This window comes from Rhipicephalus microplus, chromosome 6, assembly GCF_043290135.1.
Source record: "Rhipicephalus microplus isolate Deutch F79 chromosome 6, USDA_Rmic, whole genome shotgun sequence".
Taxonomy (NCBI): domain Eukaryota; kingdom Metazoa; phylum Arthropoda; class Arachnida; order Ixodida; family Ixodidae; genus Rhipicephalus; species Rhipicephalus microplus.
The window spans coordinates 118,655,104-118,673,110 of record NC_134705.1 but is presented as its reverse complement, the minus strand read 5'-3'; the positions used below and the strand labels follow the sequence as shown (position 1 = coordinate 118,673,110).

General features: G+C 43.7%; 1 protein-coding gene across 1 annotated transcript in view; it reads right to left on the bottom strand.

The window, feature by feature from the left end:
* LOC142765449 (uncharacterized) overlaps positions 1-16,592 on the bottom strand; it is a 29,096-nt gene extending 12,504 nt beyond the window's left edge. The window contains exons 1-3 of the mRNA XM_075866483.1: positions 16,219-16,592; positions 8,166-8,317; positions 3,514-3,667 (exon numbers count right to left, since the gene is read on the bottom strand). Coding sequence (XP_075722598.1) covers positions 3,514-3,667; positions 8,166-8,317; positions 16,219-16,288 — 376 coding nt within the window. The 5' untranslated portion in view covers positions 16,289-16,592. The remainder of the gene's footprint in view (positions 1-3,513; positions 3,668-8,165; positions 8,318-16,218) is intronic.
* Between the last annotated feature and the right edge of the window lie 1,415 nt (positions 16,593-18,007).

The window sequence follows — 18,007 nt, the reverse complement described above, 5'->3', positions numbered from 1 at the left end:
AGGTACCGTGTTGTGAAAACAGCAGCACTAAACTCGTGTCTTTTGTAGTAGTCGTAACCGCGTCTTTAGTTCTACTGATAGCGCGGAGAAAAGCTGAAAACGTGGCCGCATGTTCCACATTAGTTGCAAACTGGTCAAGTCGGGCGCCAGGCGTTGGAAAATGGAGGCGACGGTGGTAGAACGTTTGCCGACCCGTGCATTGCGGGTGCGTAGAGTGGTTGCTGCTCAGGTGACGCGAGGGCCGCTAGGTGAGCGTAAGTTGGCGTCGGTACATGGTCACACCCGGTAGTCTCTGTACAGCTCATAGAAACAAGCTTACCCCTGACAATGTTCTGGAAGCTGTTGGCAGGAGGCGTAGGGAGCTCAAATGGGCAGTGAGTAGCCTTTGCTTGAAGTTCCTCGCGCATGATGGAACGAGTCAACGCTCGTAAGTCACTGTATTTGGTTGCGGTAAGATGAGATAAGTTAGGATGTAAATGTAGGAGATGGAGTTCATTAAGGCTCTGACACGTGGCGATGACTTCTTCAGCGGTAGTGGGGTTTAGCACTGCAAGGGTGTTGAATGTCACCGCCCCACCTGTCGCTCTCTATCATTGAGTTGTTTGCGCGTCGAGCATCGACAAAGTGCGAGAACATCTGTGTAGGAAGTGTGCGACTCGCCGGTACGACACGCTCCGATAACTTCATTTACGCGATGTCGGAGCGGATGGACGGGTATGAGATAATCTCTCGTAACTGGTGTCCAGTTATGAAATCCAGTCGATGAAATCTAGCTCGAGGTTAAAAAACCAAGGGTTCGCTACAGCAGTCAGGTGGAATACCACGCGCACGAGTTTCGCAGAGCCGGCTCAGCAGTGCAGTGCATTTACATAATCGAACTGCTTCAACCAGTCGTCAACGTCGTCTCTATGAAGTCCTGTGAACATTGGCGGGTCCGTCTGGGGTACTTGAACTTTGAACTTTGAACTTTATTATGAATAAACAACATACAGTAAAGAAAAACATGTTAGCAACATCTGGATCCTTAGCAGAATGCTAGTATGGATCCATGCAATTATAACATACATTAATTAGAGGCCGGAGAAAGAGTTGTATAATGAACGACATTTTAGTTTAAGATGTAGATAGTTTTGATAGACATATCACTTATACACAGATACCGAACACATTGAAGAGGAAAAATCCAACTTATACACTACACTTTGAACACGTTTTTGGTTCGCATACTTAACGTAATACATCTAATATTTCTGTACATCTGGTAATAGCTTTCCTGGTCAGCATACAAAACGATAGTTTAAAATTATGTCACTTTTCATCATTTCACGAAACTTATCAGTAGTCTAATAGAGCTCTCTGTAATGACGTTTGAGCATTAATGTGAAAGCATTATGTTGTTTCACTTTCCCTGGTAAGTTATTCCACAATGACGTTCCAACACTATAAAGTCGTCTTTTGCCGTAAGCATTTTTAACCAGTGGTTTTAGGAAGTTACCACAATGACGGGCTCTTGTTTGCAATTGTGAGGGAATAAAAAGGGAGCGGTGAAGAGGGATATTGCATGTTAGAGACTTGTACATCATTATTGTTGTTTTATAAGTTATTACTAGTTGTAGAGGCATTACCTGGTACTGTCGAAAGAGTGGTTTAGATGAGGCCATATAGTTTGCGTTTGATATAAATCGGATAGCACGTTTTTGCAGGACTATAAGTGGCTTTAGGTATGAATCGTATGTATGGCCCCTAGACTCAATACAGTATGAGAGTTGGCTGTGAAATAGGGCAAAATATATTGTTTCCGCATCGAAGTACTGGCGACATTTAAAAAGAGTATAGCAGACTGTCGCGAGTTTTTCGCAGAAAGAGCTTATATGCATTTTCCAGCTGAAATGATGATCCAACACAATTCCAAGGTATGTTAAGCTACTTACTCTTTTTATTGTTTCGCTCTCAGCCTGAAGCACACACGAATCCAAAGCAATAACTTTGTATGGGGAATGAATTACCACATATTTTGTTTTACTAACGTTTAAAGCCAATTTATTGGCTTGAAACCAATCACAGATTTGTTTCAATTTTTTGTTTGCCATACTTAAGGCTCCATCGATGGACTCGTGTGCACAAATGAGAGCAGTGTCATCAGCGTACATGACTGGGGTGAAGTTATGTAATATTGAAGGGAAGTCATTCATGTACAGAGAGAATAAAATAGGTCCCAATACCGATCCCTGCGGTACTCCCGATGTAATGGGCAAAAATCCTGAATTAGTGTTACAAAAATGAACCGTTTGTTGTCGGTTCGTAAGGTAGCTTCTAAAAAATTCCAGACTTCCCCCTCGTATGCCATACAGTTCTAATTTGTGGAGTAGTATATCATGATGTACGGTGTCGAAAGCTTTTCTAACGTCAATGAAGGCACCAATCACTATCATGTTGTTGTTTAGGTAGGAATTGGCCCTATCTGAAAGAAATAGCACTGCAGTGGAAGTGAATCAATTGCTCCGAAAGCCATGTTGGTTATTTGTTAGTACAGGCTCTCGATTGAGAAAATTTAGAAGCCGTTTCGAGATAAGTTTTTCCAACACTATATTTATGGAACTTAATACAGATATGGGGCGGTAGTTTTCGGAAATGCTATGGTCTCCATTTTTGTGAATTGGAACGACCTTTGCGATTTTTAGCAAATCTGGGTAAGTTGACGTGTGAAATTCGTGATTAAAAATTTTTGCTAGAGGAGTACATAGAATGTCTATGAAGTTTTTAAGTATGAATTGTGATATCTCATCACACCCTGCACTATGTTTGCATGGCATAGCTTTAACGAGAGTTACGATTTCCGCTGGAGTTATGTCGATGTATCCAAAGGAATTGACAACTCTATCCGGAACCGTATCGACTAACACATCACGGCAGGAATTCGCAATTTCTTTACCAATGTTACAAAAGAACTGATTAAAAGTCGATACCAAAAATTCTGCTGATATTCCCATTATATCTGTATCAGCCATAACGTATTGATTAGGAATAGGTTTTATAACAGAGTTTATAATTTTCCACGTTATCTTTGAATTTCCAGAGTTTTTTGTAATTAGCTCGGAATATTATTGTTTTTTACGATTACGGGTAAGCTGCGTTACCATGTTGCGGGCCACCCGAAATTTTTCTTCTGGTATGGTGACCAAGTAGGTGTGTAGGCGTAAACGGCGACATGAACGAAGCTCTAGGGGCGTATTGGAGTGGGACTCGTAAAAACACCGGTAGAACGAGAGGACTGAGGGACCAAACAGCTTGATCCACAATTTGTGAGACTACGTTCAGGCAGCAAGCCGCTTCTTTATTGCCCTTGAGCCTGGGCCCCTCTGCTCCGAAGCGGTTATGATGAGTACCTACATGTGATAGGATTCACATGCATAGATATTTTCTATTTATCTTTCTCTCTCTTTTTCTCTCTCTTCCTATATATAGATATACATAAATCATACTAAACCTAAAATCTCCAGTATACTTTCTTACATGGAGAAGTAGTTGGCCCGGTAGGAGCAGTAGGGCGTAGTGTAGGCAGTACTTCGGTGGACCAGCCTCCAGGGCCTCCGGTTCTGTGTGAGTAGCTCGTGATAGTCTTGAAGCTTGAGATACTCTGGGTTTTATAAGGGTGTGTAGGCAGAACCTGAAAAATTTCTACTTATTAATGAACGCACAAATGTACATTAATTCATTTTTGCGTGATACCCAACGTATTGCAGACTGCATGGCTCCCAGGCTGACACAACTATATCAGGTGCGTCAATCATTCTTGAAGGGCTTGTTTTGTTTAAGAATCATTACAGTACGAAAACGTGACCACAAGAATTGCCTTAGAATCGGAACACGTTTACGAAAGCATTTTTTATAAAATTATCTCTGATATTTTCTTCATGAAACAACAACCGAACACACATCACTGTCCTTCCCAATTTCTCCGGTTTGAGGTACTATATAATAATACCAGGGTAAATATTCAAAATCACATAAGCCAATGCACGCTGCCACATAAATGACGCAATAGTCGAAACCTACCGGGAGGCCGAGAGGAAAAGAGAGTGTTCTTGCTGTCTCCCCATCACACTGTACCAGGAGTGGGGAGCATATACCTTTTGAAAGATGTTCCTGTGTAACTCACTGACAAATATTGAATTTGCGGCCACGTTTTTCTTCTGTTTGCAGCAGGGGAGTAGCGTAATGATATATTTTATTGGAATAGCAAATTACGGACACAATTTTATTTTTCGCTGTCACTACCATCACCACTGTCGCCGTGAGGCACTGTATAACATCGCAGGGCAATAATGTCGACCCACTGATTGCATTTTCCATGTTGCAGTGAAAGTGTGCGAGAGAATCGCGAAGCGAAAAGAGGCGCAGCATAGATAAACAGAAACGACTGACAGAAGAACAGGAAACAGAGAAGGACCCCATGTACTCATCCGTTTTGCGTGATTCTGTCATTCGTGTCTGTTCATCTATGGAACACATCGTTTAACTTGGCAATGTCATACCAACTAGCTACAGTCGAAGCAAACGTGCGAGGGCAGCCAAATATTAGGCTTCAACAGGAGAGCAAATGCACATGCATTCTTCGCTCCTTCAAAAGTACGATGGGGGAGGACGGAGGAGGGGCTGCTTAACTCCAACAGAAAAATCACGGCATGGTATTGACAGGAAATAGCAGGTGACTCATGTGCTTGTACTTGGATGTATGGTAACAGCCCTTTTTGCGTTTCATCCATCGAAAACAAGAAGGATTGTTTCAATGACTACAGTGTCCCTGGGAGCGTTCGCGCACGCCCTATTTTGAAAGGAATTAGCTGGAATTAGCAGGAATTACGCAGGTGTTCTGGTGTAAATAGCCTGCTAGCATTTAAGCGCTCTTCAACACTCAGAATCGATTAGCTTACTACAAGGGCTGTATGGTCTAACGGCAAAGTTTTGTTGCATAGGACAGCTCAAATGCTTAAGCACAAAACCTGTCGACGCACATGCGCAAGGCTTTACAAGCCCTATTTGCATCAATGACATCCTTTCGGAGTGGCTTCCCGGGTACGGAACACCTTCCTGCGTTCACGTTTCAAAATGTCACCTCGCGTTCTTGAAGCACTGTGCCGTACATGTATGATGAGCACAGGCATACGTTACCTTATAACAGGGGAGCGTGCGCACAGGCGTCTCAAATGATGGCGTTTTGACGCTTTAAACGAGTGCGAATCGAGTAGCAGTACGTATTGTGTGCTTCTTGATGCCATCTTTGCTCAGGATTCACCATATACAATGCACATGTGTATCTTAGCTACTTCAGCTACCGCAAAGGTTCATTCATTACCATGGACGATAGTTATCGGGATTGTGTTATGTGCTGCCTGGCGTCAATGGGGGGGGGGGGCATGCACATAGAGCATGCTATATAGCTGCCAAACACCAATAGATATTGTGCAATTCGTATCTTCCCGCACATTATAAAAGTAAACTACTTTTGTGAAGAAAAGTTATACTTTCTTGTTACACGGATTCATATGACAAATGGATCTACCATGTTTTTGTGCAACAAGAACAATCATCATCCGGCTTGCTCATGCTGCCATTTCTTATTATTTGTACCTCACCAATTACCTACCAGGAATGCTACGCCATGCTGCTCTATGACGCCGAGTGAGAGAGAGAGAAAAAAATAAGGAGAAAGGCGGGAAGATTAACAAGGGCTGAGCCCCGGTAGGCTACCCTGCACTAGAGAAGGGGAAAGGGGTGAAGAAAGGTACAGAGGAGGAGAAAAAAGTCACTAACTGGGCCTACGCGTAACAGTTTCACCTTTCACATCACAAGCGATGAAACAGGCTGGTGTCTTTGAGAAAACGCAACAGCGCGTTGGTTGCCTCTCGGAATTGGGATGGGCAGTGCATAGGCTAGGAAAGACCAGTGCAGAAAACATGGTCCTTTCGGGCATACGACAAGGAAACACATTTTGTGAACTATCTGCCTAAGCTCACGCAACGTACATATACTGGTACAACCAACTCTGCTACGTAACTACCAGAAAGTAGTTGATTCAAGCAGTGCCTACACGTTTTGAAAGACATGTTGGTCTCGACAGAATGTAGTTGTGAAAATAAAGTTTCCAGTGAATATATAGAGGGAACTCTCCTGCGCTAGCGTCTATGAGTGCTGTAACGCATGTCACTTCAAGGAAGCTTAGGAATGATGGGCAGTATTTGGATTGCTCTAATCTTCGTACTTCCGGCTTACAGCTGCTTTCTCAGTGCGTTCAGTGGTTACGTTTCACGCGCTTAAGGTTTTCGGCTCACCAATTTAAATCAGATAACGAAGTTCAAAACAGTTTGTCCTTTCATTTGATACACAACTAAGGTGTGTTCGAAGCCCACAAGCACCAGGCAAATTTATGTACTATCCTTCATTTTGTGTGGTGGCTGAACGTTCGCAGCACCTAAGTCTCTAGATTATTGAAGGAAACTATATGACAGTGACACGTACATGATGTACGCAAAAGCTACACCAAGTCGGGTGAGGTGGCTCAAAAAAAGGATGTGCACAGGATTCTTGGACTAAACGCGGTGGCGTGTCGTCAGCTTTAAAACTGAATTTGCGCCACGTTTAGTGTTTATATTCCTGTGGTGCAATCTTGTTCGCGTTCCAAATCCGGACGGAGGCGTCTGGCTAAATACTCTCACCGCAGTCTTTCTTACTACAGGAATGCATAATACGACATCACAGAATTGGAGTAGCCGGCTTAGGAAATTCGGTTACCAGAGATCTGAATATATGTTGGTAATACGCTATTTGTGCCAAATAGCTGCGAAGAAATTGTGTATTCGTTGGGCCGTGCTACGACTGTGCTCAATGCTGAAATTCACCATTTCGACTTATAAGCAATCCTATCAGTGTTCACGCAGTACGCAGACTTACTCAATACACTGATGCCAGTTTCTTCAACGCTTGAAGCGCCTCTTTACAGGGAGAGTTAAACGACACGATTACTTTTCTTCAACCCACACGGAAATCATGCAATTTATTTTACTCAGGCGTCGGTGTAACAAAGGTTGAAAAAGGTTCATTCGTTTTTGAAATTTCGCGCACTTGGTGTAATGGTTGCCTCGGTACACAAGAACATGTCTCTTTTTTTGCGTGTTCAATCCACTGCCATTACTAGACGGCTGTGGCGTTCAACTTCCCGTGATCGTTATTTGTATTTTAGCTTTTTCTTTTTATTAACATGGGAGGTCCCACCTGTGGTTTACTGCCGAGGGACCTCCTCCTGCATAATTACTCGCAATGTACATTTGTGACACTAATAAAGAAACATTGGTTGATAAAAAACTAGCCATGTAATATAGAAGAAAATACAGAGAACAGATGTTTTCTTATACACATTTAAGCAGAGATCTTACATGTAATTGGAGTACTGTTGTAATTGTCGCGCTAATGTGCCGCGCTACCTATACGTACACTAGCTGACAATCATTTTGTTTTATTGTGAAAGAATATTCCTGAAATAATTCAATATGCTAGGAAGACTACAAACAATACACAGTTTAGGAACCGAATCATCAATGCAATAGATAAAAAATAGATTGTAATAACTTGAACTCGATTCTATCTCGCACGATGTCAATTTATTTATAGTACCTAATGTAAGAATTGCTGGCCGTATTGCGTTTAACTTGCAAGTATTTTCATGTATGTGAAATGGTTCTAATCCGGTGTGCATTTCGTTTTTATCGGTAAGAAACAGCTCTGCTGGCATATTTGTCTCATATTTCTCCCATTTCTTCAGCATTTCCCGATTAGTCATTGGTTGTATGCGTATTATCGTAGTGTTTATTTGTTAACGTGCTGCATCCTCCTGAGGTCCCTCATGAAGAGCGGGCGAAGTCCAGAGACGGACTATCTCCTCTTGCCCACAACCCTTAAAATGCCCAAATAAATGAAATGAAATTATCAACATGCTGGTAATTAGCATAATAGTAAGTGCACTGCTTGGTCTGGAGAGAGTTTTCCGAAATCTGGCCGCGTCATTTTACATAGCAATACTCACGGAAGTCAAATGCATTAAGAAGCAACTTTTACCATTCACCGCTGATAACTTTGCAACTACGATTAATGAATAAGAAGTGACTTACGGGAGTTGAGCAATTTGGAAGTGGCTCGGGCACAATGAGTTCACCATTTCCATTTCCCCCACCGCCTCCGCCGCCTCCACCGCCGCCTCCGCCGCCACCGCCCCCTCCGCTGGAAGCGTCGAAGCCGCCATACTCGTTTTCATCCAGATTCACTGAAACAAAATAGAATAAAAGAAATAGATAGATAGATAGATAGATAGATAGATAGATAGATAGATAGATAGATAGATAGATAGATAGATAGATAGATAGATAGATGTAGATGGGGGTGGACATTTCTTTGGCCAGACGGTAGTAAGAAACAATTTCGGGAAAAGTGCATAACGGATCTCTATTGATATCGAACTCATTAGAAGCCTGGTTAACGGCGACAGCGGGGTACGTGAAATAGCGCACTGCCTGGTGATCATGCTTGTTATATAGGGTTACGTTCGAGTGGGTTAACTGAGCCGTGTAAATATGCGGGGCACAGGGGCGGCGCCAGGTCTTCTAACTGAAGGGGCACCCACGAGTTCGAGTAAGATCGAAATGTGGGCACTCGTCTATCCGTGTGGATTGTTTTTTCAAAATTGAACGAAAATATAGGAGCATTGCGTGAACGCGCTTAGGTTCTGCCAATCAATATTTGCGTGTAGCCAACTGTGAATGGTGCATACATATAGCTCTCCTTTATTATGCAGGCCCAGGTGACTCGACCACAGCACGTGACCGAGTTTTTTAACGTGGTGAATTGGGGTACGAGCGGTCATTTTCTTTTTGCCTTTTCTCTTCTGTATGCACGTCCACCTGCATACTACATGGGGCATGACGGAGAGAGCTGAAATCTACCTACAGTCTCTCGAAAATTGCTCCTGCACACACACACACACACACACACACACACACATATATATATATATATATATATATATATATATATATATATATATATATATATATATATATATATATATATATATATATATATATATATATATATATATATATATATATATATATATGGGATATGGCACAACGGGAGCGTTGTCAACAAGGATAAATATATTTATTTCCCAACAGTTTCGGGAGGGGATCTCCCTTCATCAGGGGATGAGTTATACTGACATGAACTTCCTTGCTGCCGCGTCCCTCTCGCCTTGAAAAACGTTTGCGAGAGTGAGAGGGAACTGGAAGAAGGAAAAAAAATAGAGAAAAAAGACGAAAAAAGAAAGAAAAGAAAGAAAGTAAAAAAGAGGAAGAACCACTGTCAACACTGAGAACGAAGCCAACTGTCCGTCTACATCCACCTACGGTTCATATCACGTGCTGTTCGGTTCTTGGCGTGTGTCGGGCCACCCAAGATTGTCGCCGTGGTGCCGGGAGGGTCCGGGACGGCGTGCCTAAAGAAAGGGGTTTCCCCGTAATTGGTCGTTTGGTCGTTCGGCGGGCGGCGGGCGGTGTGTGTAAAGGAAAGGTTTCTCGTTAATGGGTCGGTCGGCTATTTACCTTTAATCTTCGTCCGTTTCCCTTCAACGGTCATGAAGTGGTAGGCGAACGTAAACACTTTGTATGTGCTTGTGAAAAAAAAAGAAAGAAAGAAGAGGACAGTGTACACGTACGAGTCAGTCAGAAAAAAGCATGGTCTCCAGCTATCAATCTTTGTCACCAATTTTCTCCTGGCTTACTTCTCGGAGGCAGTTGAGTTTTCCGGGGTCCTCATTTATACCGGCTACTAATGTACGAAATTTGAAAATAAAATATGCCTCACGCTGTTCGCGCTCGCGTCTGTTTGAAAAACCGGACTGCAAAAGAGTTACGCTAATATTTTTAAAACTGTGGTTTGGCAGGCGCAGATGTCTAGATAAAGGTAGCTTCGGCAGTGAAGTGCCGTGGTACCGGTGATTATTGAACCGCAGCCGAAATGGCGTGTCTGTTTGGCCGATATATTCTTGTCCGCAGATGTTGCAATGTAGCATGTATATTACGTTACTGGAGTCACAATTAAGGCTTTCAGTTATGCAGAATTTGAAATCCGAGAAGTTCGCTTTGGATTCACGTGTTGTGAGCATCTGTGGGCATACCTTGCATCGAGATTTTCCGCAGGGATGGCACCCTGATTGAATTTCGGGGGTGTTTGTTTTTGCCCTGACAAGAATGTCCTTCAGATTTTTATCCCGGCGGTACACCACGTGAGGTGGCTTCGCGAAAATAGAAGTTAGTCGTTTGCTTTGCCTGATTATGTTGAAATGGCGGGAAAGTATGTTGTTGATTCGTGGCGCTGATGAGGAGTAAGTTAGTACAAGGTTCGTTTGGGAAGTCGTTTTAGGTACTTTGTTTGGTCCCTTAATTATATCATTCCTGTTCACGTTGCGAGCACGTAGTATGGCATCGTCAATAATGTCTTCCGGATAATTTTGTTTCAATAAGGAATGCTTTAGGTGTTCCGCGTGTCTGTCAAATTCCCGCATATCGGTGCATATTCTTCGGTACCGGTAGGCCTGAGAATATGGAATACCCGTTTTGCAATGCTTTGGGTGGCTGCTGTTGAAATGTAGGTACATTTGACGGTCTGTAGGCTTTTTGTAAAGGTTTGTTGACAAGCGGTCATTTTCGACCGTGACAGTAACGTCCAAAAAGTTAATGCTAGTTTTGGAAATTTTGTGCGTGAATTTTATTGACGGGTGGCATTTGTTAAAATCCTCTATGAAGCGGAAAAGACTTCCCTCATCATGGTTCCATATCATAAAAATATCGTCTAAGTATCTTCTGCAGTAGAAAGGTTTCAAGGTGCGTCCCTCAATGAATGGGATTTCAAGTGAAGCCATAAAGGTGCTCGCGAAGTTTGGGGCCATTTTCGTGCCCATTGCAGTGCCACTGACCTGAAGGAAATGCTTGCCGTTGAACTCAAAATGGTTATAATTTAGTACAAGTTCAAGAAGTGTAAACAGTACCTCGCCACTTACACTAGTTGATGAGTCAGATTTTACATATTCAGAAACCATAGCCGCTATTCCGTCATGGTGGGGTATGTTGGTGTACATTGAGCAGACGTCCATGGTCACCAGAAAACTGCCGCCTGGGATGTCGAGACTTGAAGTTTCGCAGATGAAGTGGTTTGTGTCCTTTAGGTAATAGGGAAAATTTGGGGGGATGTTTTTTATTAAGGAATTGATGAATTCTGATATATTTTCTGTTGATGTGCTGTTACTGGATACTATCGGACGTCCCGGATCACCTGCCTTGTGTATTTTGGGGAGCAAATAGAATCGACCGGGAACAGAGTGGGCCGGTAACATTGCTTTTAACATTTTGCCGGTAATTTTCTCGTCCCGGAGGAGATTGTTTAGGGTTACTTTTATCTCCCTTTCAAATTCGGGAGTCGGGTCCGTTGGAAGTTCTTTGTAGAATTTTGTGTCTGATAGCTGTCGTTCCCCTTCCTTTAAGTAGTCCGACGTATTTAGAATTACTATGCAGCCTCCTTTATCAGCCGGTTTGATAGTAATTCCAGTGTTTTTTTGTAGTTCATCGAGTGCTCTTCGTTCTGACTTTGATATGTTGTTTCGAAATGGCCGATTTTTTCCACACGCTCTGATGATATCTTTTTGAACTGCTGATATATACATATCGAGGTGTTTGTCCCTCTGCTCACCCGGACACCATGATCTGTCACCACCAATCACTCTATTCTCGTTCGTACAGTCCTTGCGATAATGAAAGTATTCACGGAGGCGGAGATTACGCGCAAAGTTATCGAGGTCTTGGTACAGTTCAAATTCATTGAATTTACCGGATGATGGACAAAAGGTCAAGCCTCTCGACAAAAGTTGAAGCTGAGCGGGTGTGAGTGTTGTGTTTGACAGATTGAGTATATTTTCCTCATAAGTTTTCGGCTGCTCTTGGCTATCACGTGGCACGGGAGTGTCAGCGTCATATTCGAGAGTAAGGATGTTTTGATTAGGATTGCACTGTGGTTCTGAGTTCCCATTTTTCTCCTCAAAGTTAGGTTGAGGTACGGGTGGTCCCTGGTGTTCTTGTACGGCCTCACTCCTATTTTCCTGTTGCAGAGCAGTGGAGCTACTGCAATCCCGCTTGAATTTTCTATCTTTTACTACTGAAATTTCGCCTCTCTTCTTTAGTTCATATCTTTCCAGTTCTCTTGCCTCATGCTCTCCGAGATTAGATACAAATTTCTGCGTGGCCTCCGTGACACTGTGTTCGGCGGCCTTACGCTCACAATGGTCCGCAATGACCCGAGTCAGTTGCAAGGACGCTTCTAGTAATATTTTTTCCCACTTCCCCCTTTCTGCTTCACTTAGTGTAGACATTGAGGGGTTGCAGGCTAGGCGGAGACCCTTAGGTGCAATTTCGTGAGATAGATATTTGTTTAGTTGTTCTGCGTGTTTTTCGTATTGCACCCGCTTTTCAATGATTTTCCTAATCGATAGAAATGAGTGGGACCATGCGTGTTTAAGACTGCCCGTACCTTTTGTTTCCCCGTGTCATTTGGAAGCCGCCGCCTTGGTCTTCGCCGCATTCGTCCGCCTGGTGTTGTAAGGCCTCGCTGGTGGGAGTGGCGACGTCGTCACTGCTGGGACCCTGATGGCTCTTTGTGTCCCTCGGCTCCCTGTTGTTGAGTGGGTTTGGCACTGGAGTTTGACGTGCAAGCCGTTGCCGCCGATCTCTGACTCACTGGTGGGACCCGCTGGCTCGCTGGCCTCGCTGGTGGTAGTGGCGACATCGTCACTGCTGGTGCCCTGGATGGCTCTGTGTGTCGCTCGGCTTCTTGTTGTTGAGGGGGCTTGGCACTGGAGTTGTCCGTGCAAGCGATTGCCGCCGATCTCCATGCCACCGACGTCCATCGCAGCTGCACCCTCGTGTGCTGTGCCAGTAGCGCGACCCCCTCGAAGCTTGCATGTAAGCCGTCAGCAGCCAGGAACGGCGCAGCGGGAGTGTTGAGAAACCATGTTCGACGTAATAGACGCCTGCTCCCAACAACCCGTAGTGGCAGAGACGGCGGGCCTCTCTGCTGAATCGCTGTACCTCCATATTAAACCGATTCATTGATCGCCAGTTCGAGTCCCGCCGTCGGCGATTGGGTGCGCGAGGTAGTGGCAGACTAAGATGCAGTGTCTTGATGTTCGGGCGCATCTGCCTCATTCGCTTCAATGCCTCCCTCAACGAATCCAGTGATCTTGAAGAGCTCGTCTTCAGGATGTCCGTGGTGCCCACATGCAGAAACAACGTGTCCCCCCGGTGAGGTAGGTACTCAAGTAGCGCCGGAATGTCCGAAAACATAGCACCACCAAAGGAAGAGCACCACCATAGCAAGAACGAAGAGCACTCGATGAACTACGAAAAAACACTGGAATTACTATCAAACCGGCTGATAAAGGAGGCTGCATAGTAATTCTAAATACGTCGGACTACTTAAAGGAAGGGGAACGACAGCTATCAGACACAAAATTCTACAAAGAACTTCCAACGGACCCGACTCCCGAATTTGAAAGGGAGATAAAAGTAACCCTAAACAATCTCCGCCGGGACGAGAAAATTACCGGCAAAATGTTAAAAGCAATGTTACCGGCCCACTCTGTTCCCGGTCGATTCTATTTGCTCCCCAAAATACACAAGGCAGGTAATCCGGGACGTCCGATAGTATCCAGTAACAGCACATCAACAGAAAATATATCAGAATTCATCAATTCCTTAATAAAAAACATCCCCCCAAATTTTCCCTATTACCTAAAGGACACAAACCACTTCATCTGCGAAACTTCAAGTCTCGACATCCCAGGCGGCAGTTTTCTGGTGACCATGGACGTCTGCTCACTGTTCAGCAACATAGCCCACCATGACGGAATAGCGGCTATGGTTTCTGAATATGTAAAATCTGACTCATCAACTAGTGTAAGTGGCGAGGTACTGTTTACACTTCTTGAACTTGTACTAAATTATAACCATTTTGAGTTCAACGGCAAGCATTTCCTTCAGGTCAGTGGGACTGCAATGGGCACGAAAATGGCCCCAAACTTCGCGAGCACCTATATGGCTTCACTTGAAATCCCATTCATTGAGGGACGCACCTTGAAACCTTTCTACTACAGAAGATACTTAGACGATATTTTTATGATATGGAACCATGATGAGGGAAGTCTTTTCCGCTTCATAGAGGATTTTAACAAATGCCACCCGTCAATAAAATTCACGCACAAAATTTCCAAAACTAGCATTAACTTTTTGGACGTTACTGTCACGGTCGAAAATGACCGCTTGTCAACAAACCTTTACAAAAAGCCTACAGACCGTCAAATGTACCTACATTTCAACAGCAGCCACCCAAAGCATTGCAAAACGGGTATTCCATATTCTCAGGCCTACCGGTACCGAAGAATATGCACCGATATGCGGGAATTTGACAGACACGCGGAACAACTAAAGCATTCCTTATTGAAACAAAATTATCCGGAAGACATTATTGACGATGCCATACTACGTGCTCGCAACGTGAACAGGAATGATATAATTAAGGGACCAAACAAAGTACCTAAAACGACTTCCCAAACGAACCTTGTACTAACTTACTCCTCATCAGCGCCACGAATCAACAACATACTTTCCCGCCATTTCAACATAATCAGGCAAAGCAAACGACTAACTTCTATTTTCGCGAAGCCACCTCACGTGGTGTACCGCCGGGATAAAAATCTGAAGGACATTCTTGTCAGGGCAAAAACAAACACCCCCGAAATTCAATCAGGGTGCCATCTCTGCGGAAAATCTCGATGCAAGGTATGCCCACAGATGCTCACAACACGTGAATGCAAAGCGAACTTCTCGGATTTCAAATTCTGCATAACTGAAAGCCTTAATTGTGACTCCAGTAACGTAATATACATGCTACATTGCAACATCTGCGGACAAGAATATATCGGCCAAACAGACACGCCATTTCGGCTGCGGTTCAATAATCACCGGTACCACGCCACTTCACTGCCGAAGCTACCTTTATCTAAACATCTGCGCCTGCCAAACCACAGTTTTAAAAATATTAGCGTAACTCTTTTGCAGTCCGGTTTTTCAAACAGACGCGAGCGCGAACAGCGTGAGGCATATTTTATTTTCAAATTTCGTACATTAGTAGCCGGTATCAATGAGGACCCCGGAAAACTCAACTGCCTCCGAGAAGTAAGCCAGCAGAAAATTGGTGACAAAGATTGATAGCTGGAGACCATGCTTTTTTCTGACTGACTCGTACGTGTACACTGTCCTCTTCTTTCTTTCTTTTTTTTTCACATGCACATACAAAGTGTTTACGTTCGCCTACCACTTCATGACCGTTGAAGGGAAACGGACGAAGATTAAAGGTAAATAGCCGACCGACCCATTAACGAGAAACCTTTCCTTTACACACACCGCCCGCCGCCCGCCGAACGACCAAACGACCAATTACGGGGAAACCCCTTTCTTTAGGCACGCCGTCCCGGACCCTCCCGGCACCGCGGCGACAATCTTGGGTGGCCCGACACACGCCAAGAACCGAGCAGCACGTGATATGAACCGTAAGTGGATGTAGACGGACAGTTGGCTTCGTTCTCAGTGTTGACAGTGGTTCTTCCTCTTTTTTACTTTCTTTCTTTTCTTTCTTTTTTCGTCTTTTTTCTCTCTTTTTTTCCTTCTTCCAGTTCCCTCTCACTCTCGCAAACGTCTTTCAAGGCGAGAGGGACGCGGCAGCAAGGAAGTTCATGTCAGTATAACTCATCCCATGATGAGGGGAGGTCCCCTCCCGAAACTGTTGGGAAATAAATATATTTATCCTTGTTGACAACGCTCCCGTTGTACCATATCCCATACCTTCACGAAGACTAACTGGCCCATTGAATTATTACTCCCACTATATATATATATATATATATATATATATATATATATATATATATATATATATATATATATATATATATTATATACATATATAAAGATATATATATATATATATACATATATCATTACCACTTCAAACTTCTCTATAAACAGAGCTTCGAAAGCAAAGCATAACGAAAGAAAACACACTCACGATCATCGCTGAGGACGAAGATTACCAGGCCTACCAAGACGATTCCCGTGGTCAAAAGGCAGCAGGTCATAGCGAACCACACCTTGAAATTACTACAGAGGTGGGAAAAAATTTTGAATTGGTTTTGCGCGGTAAAAATGGCCTACAGTCTAACCATGAGATGTATATTGATTGAACAAGAGTAAACAATATGATGCTTTCGCGAGATGTATATGAGGGCTTTGAATTTCAATGTCTTACTGTTTTAGGTACCAAAAGTTAAGAAAGAGAGGCTAGCAAAGTTTGGATTGAGCTTGCATGGCTGTACAAGCACCTACCTACCTACCTACCTGCCTACCTACCTACCTACCTACCTACCTACCTACCTACCTACCTACCTACCTATCTACCTACCTACCTACCTACCTACCTACCTACCTACCTTCCCATTCACAAACCCACCCACCTACCTACCTACTATCTATCTATCTATCTATCTATCTATCTATCTATCTATCTATCTATCTATCTATCTATCTATCTATCTATCTATCTATCTATCTATCTATCTATCTATCTACTTTTGTAATTCACTGCGCAGTGCTCCATCTTGACGTTTTCCTTCCTTCCCGACGGAAAGTAGACCGTGATATGTTTGGCTATCAGAAAAGCCTGACCATCGACAAGCCCACGATCGAAAAAAAAAAAGCACGAGTTACGGGAATTCGGCCCATGCATGTAACGAGCGCACTACAAAACTCGCCCCCCCCCCTTCTCCTAAAACGTTCACCAATGCCGTGTTTGTTGTGTGCCATGCCGATACATCCGAGTTACGCAAGCTTCACTTGATAAAATATGGAAACATAACACCGCTTTCATGCGGCAGCTTGTTCAAATGACATTATACTGCAGGCGATTAAAGCATTTGTTACCATTTCTCTATAAAATTTTCATTTTATAGATTTATTCAGCAAAAAAAGCATGACGAAAAAAAACAACCGTGTTGCACTAAAAAGAAGGTGCAACGAACTTGTTTATGATAGCAGTGAACAGTCCTTAGTTGCATTGACATACACATGGTTATTAAGGCAAAAGCTCTTTACGACAGATCGACAAAATAATGCATCGTCTCTCTCATGTTCCTGACTGTTAGCGCTCAGTATGTCGTCTAGTCCCACTTACGAACACGCCCAATAATGACAAGGCAAAAGCCTCAGTCTTTTCATTAGGGAGAGAATAAGTCGGCCTGCAGCGACCTCCACTATACCCTATTGGTCGAGTCCGAGAAAAAAGGAGGCACCGCAAATGTTTTATTAAGACAAAAATAAATAAAATAAAATAGGAAACAGTTTGTCACAATGGGCCACGTGTACCCGGATTTCTGGGAATATACTTAGGAAGTAAACAGTTAGAGCAAGGTTAATAGTACTCGATGGTGATTGCCGTCAAGAACATGCACTAACTTGACCCTGCACTGAGCAACATTGACTAGACATGTCCGACTAAGTAAGGTATGAGGACGAAATGGAAAGGGCAGTGCTAGGACGACATAAAAGACAAGATGACACGACACAGCGCATGCCAGTCGTCGTCCCGTCTGATGTATTGGTCCCAGCACTACCCTTGTTCAATTCATTATGAATCCAAACCTACTCGCCCATGTGAGATTTTGCATTCTTTGAGGAAGACTGGGCGCCCCTCTTGGAGGATCTGAGAGGATGGCCGTTATCCCTGCCTCCCTCCCCATGTCTGCGCTTCCCGATTGCCCCGCTGTGTTTAGTTGCCTGAACGTAAGACCAACGTTACAAAG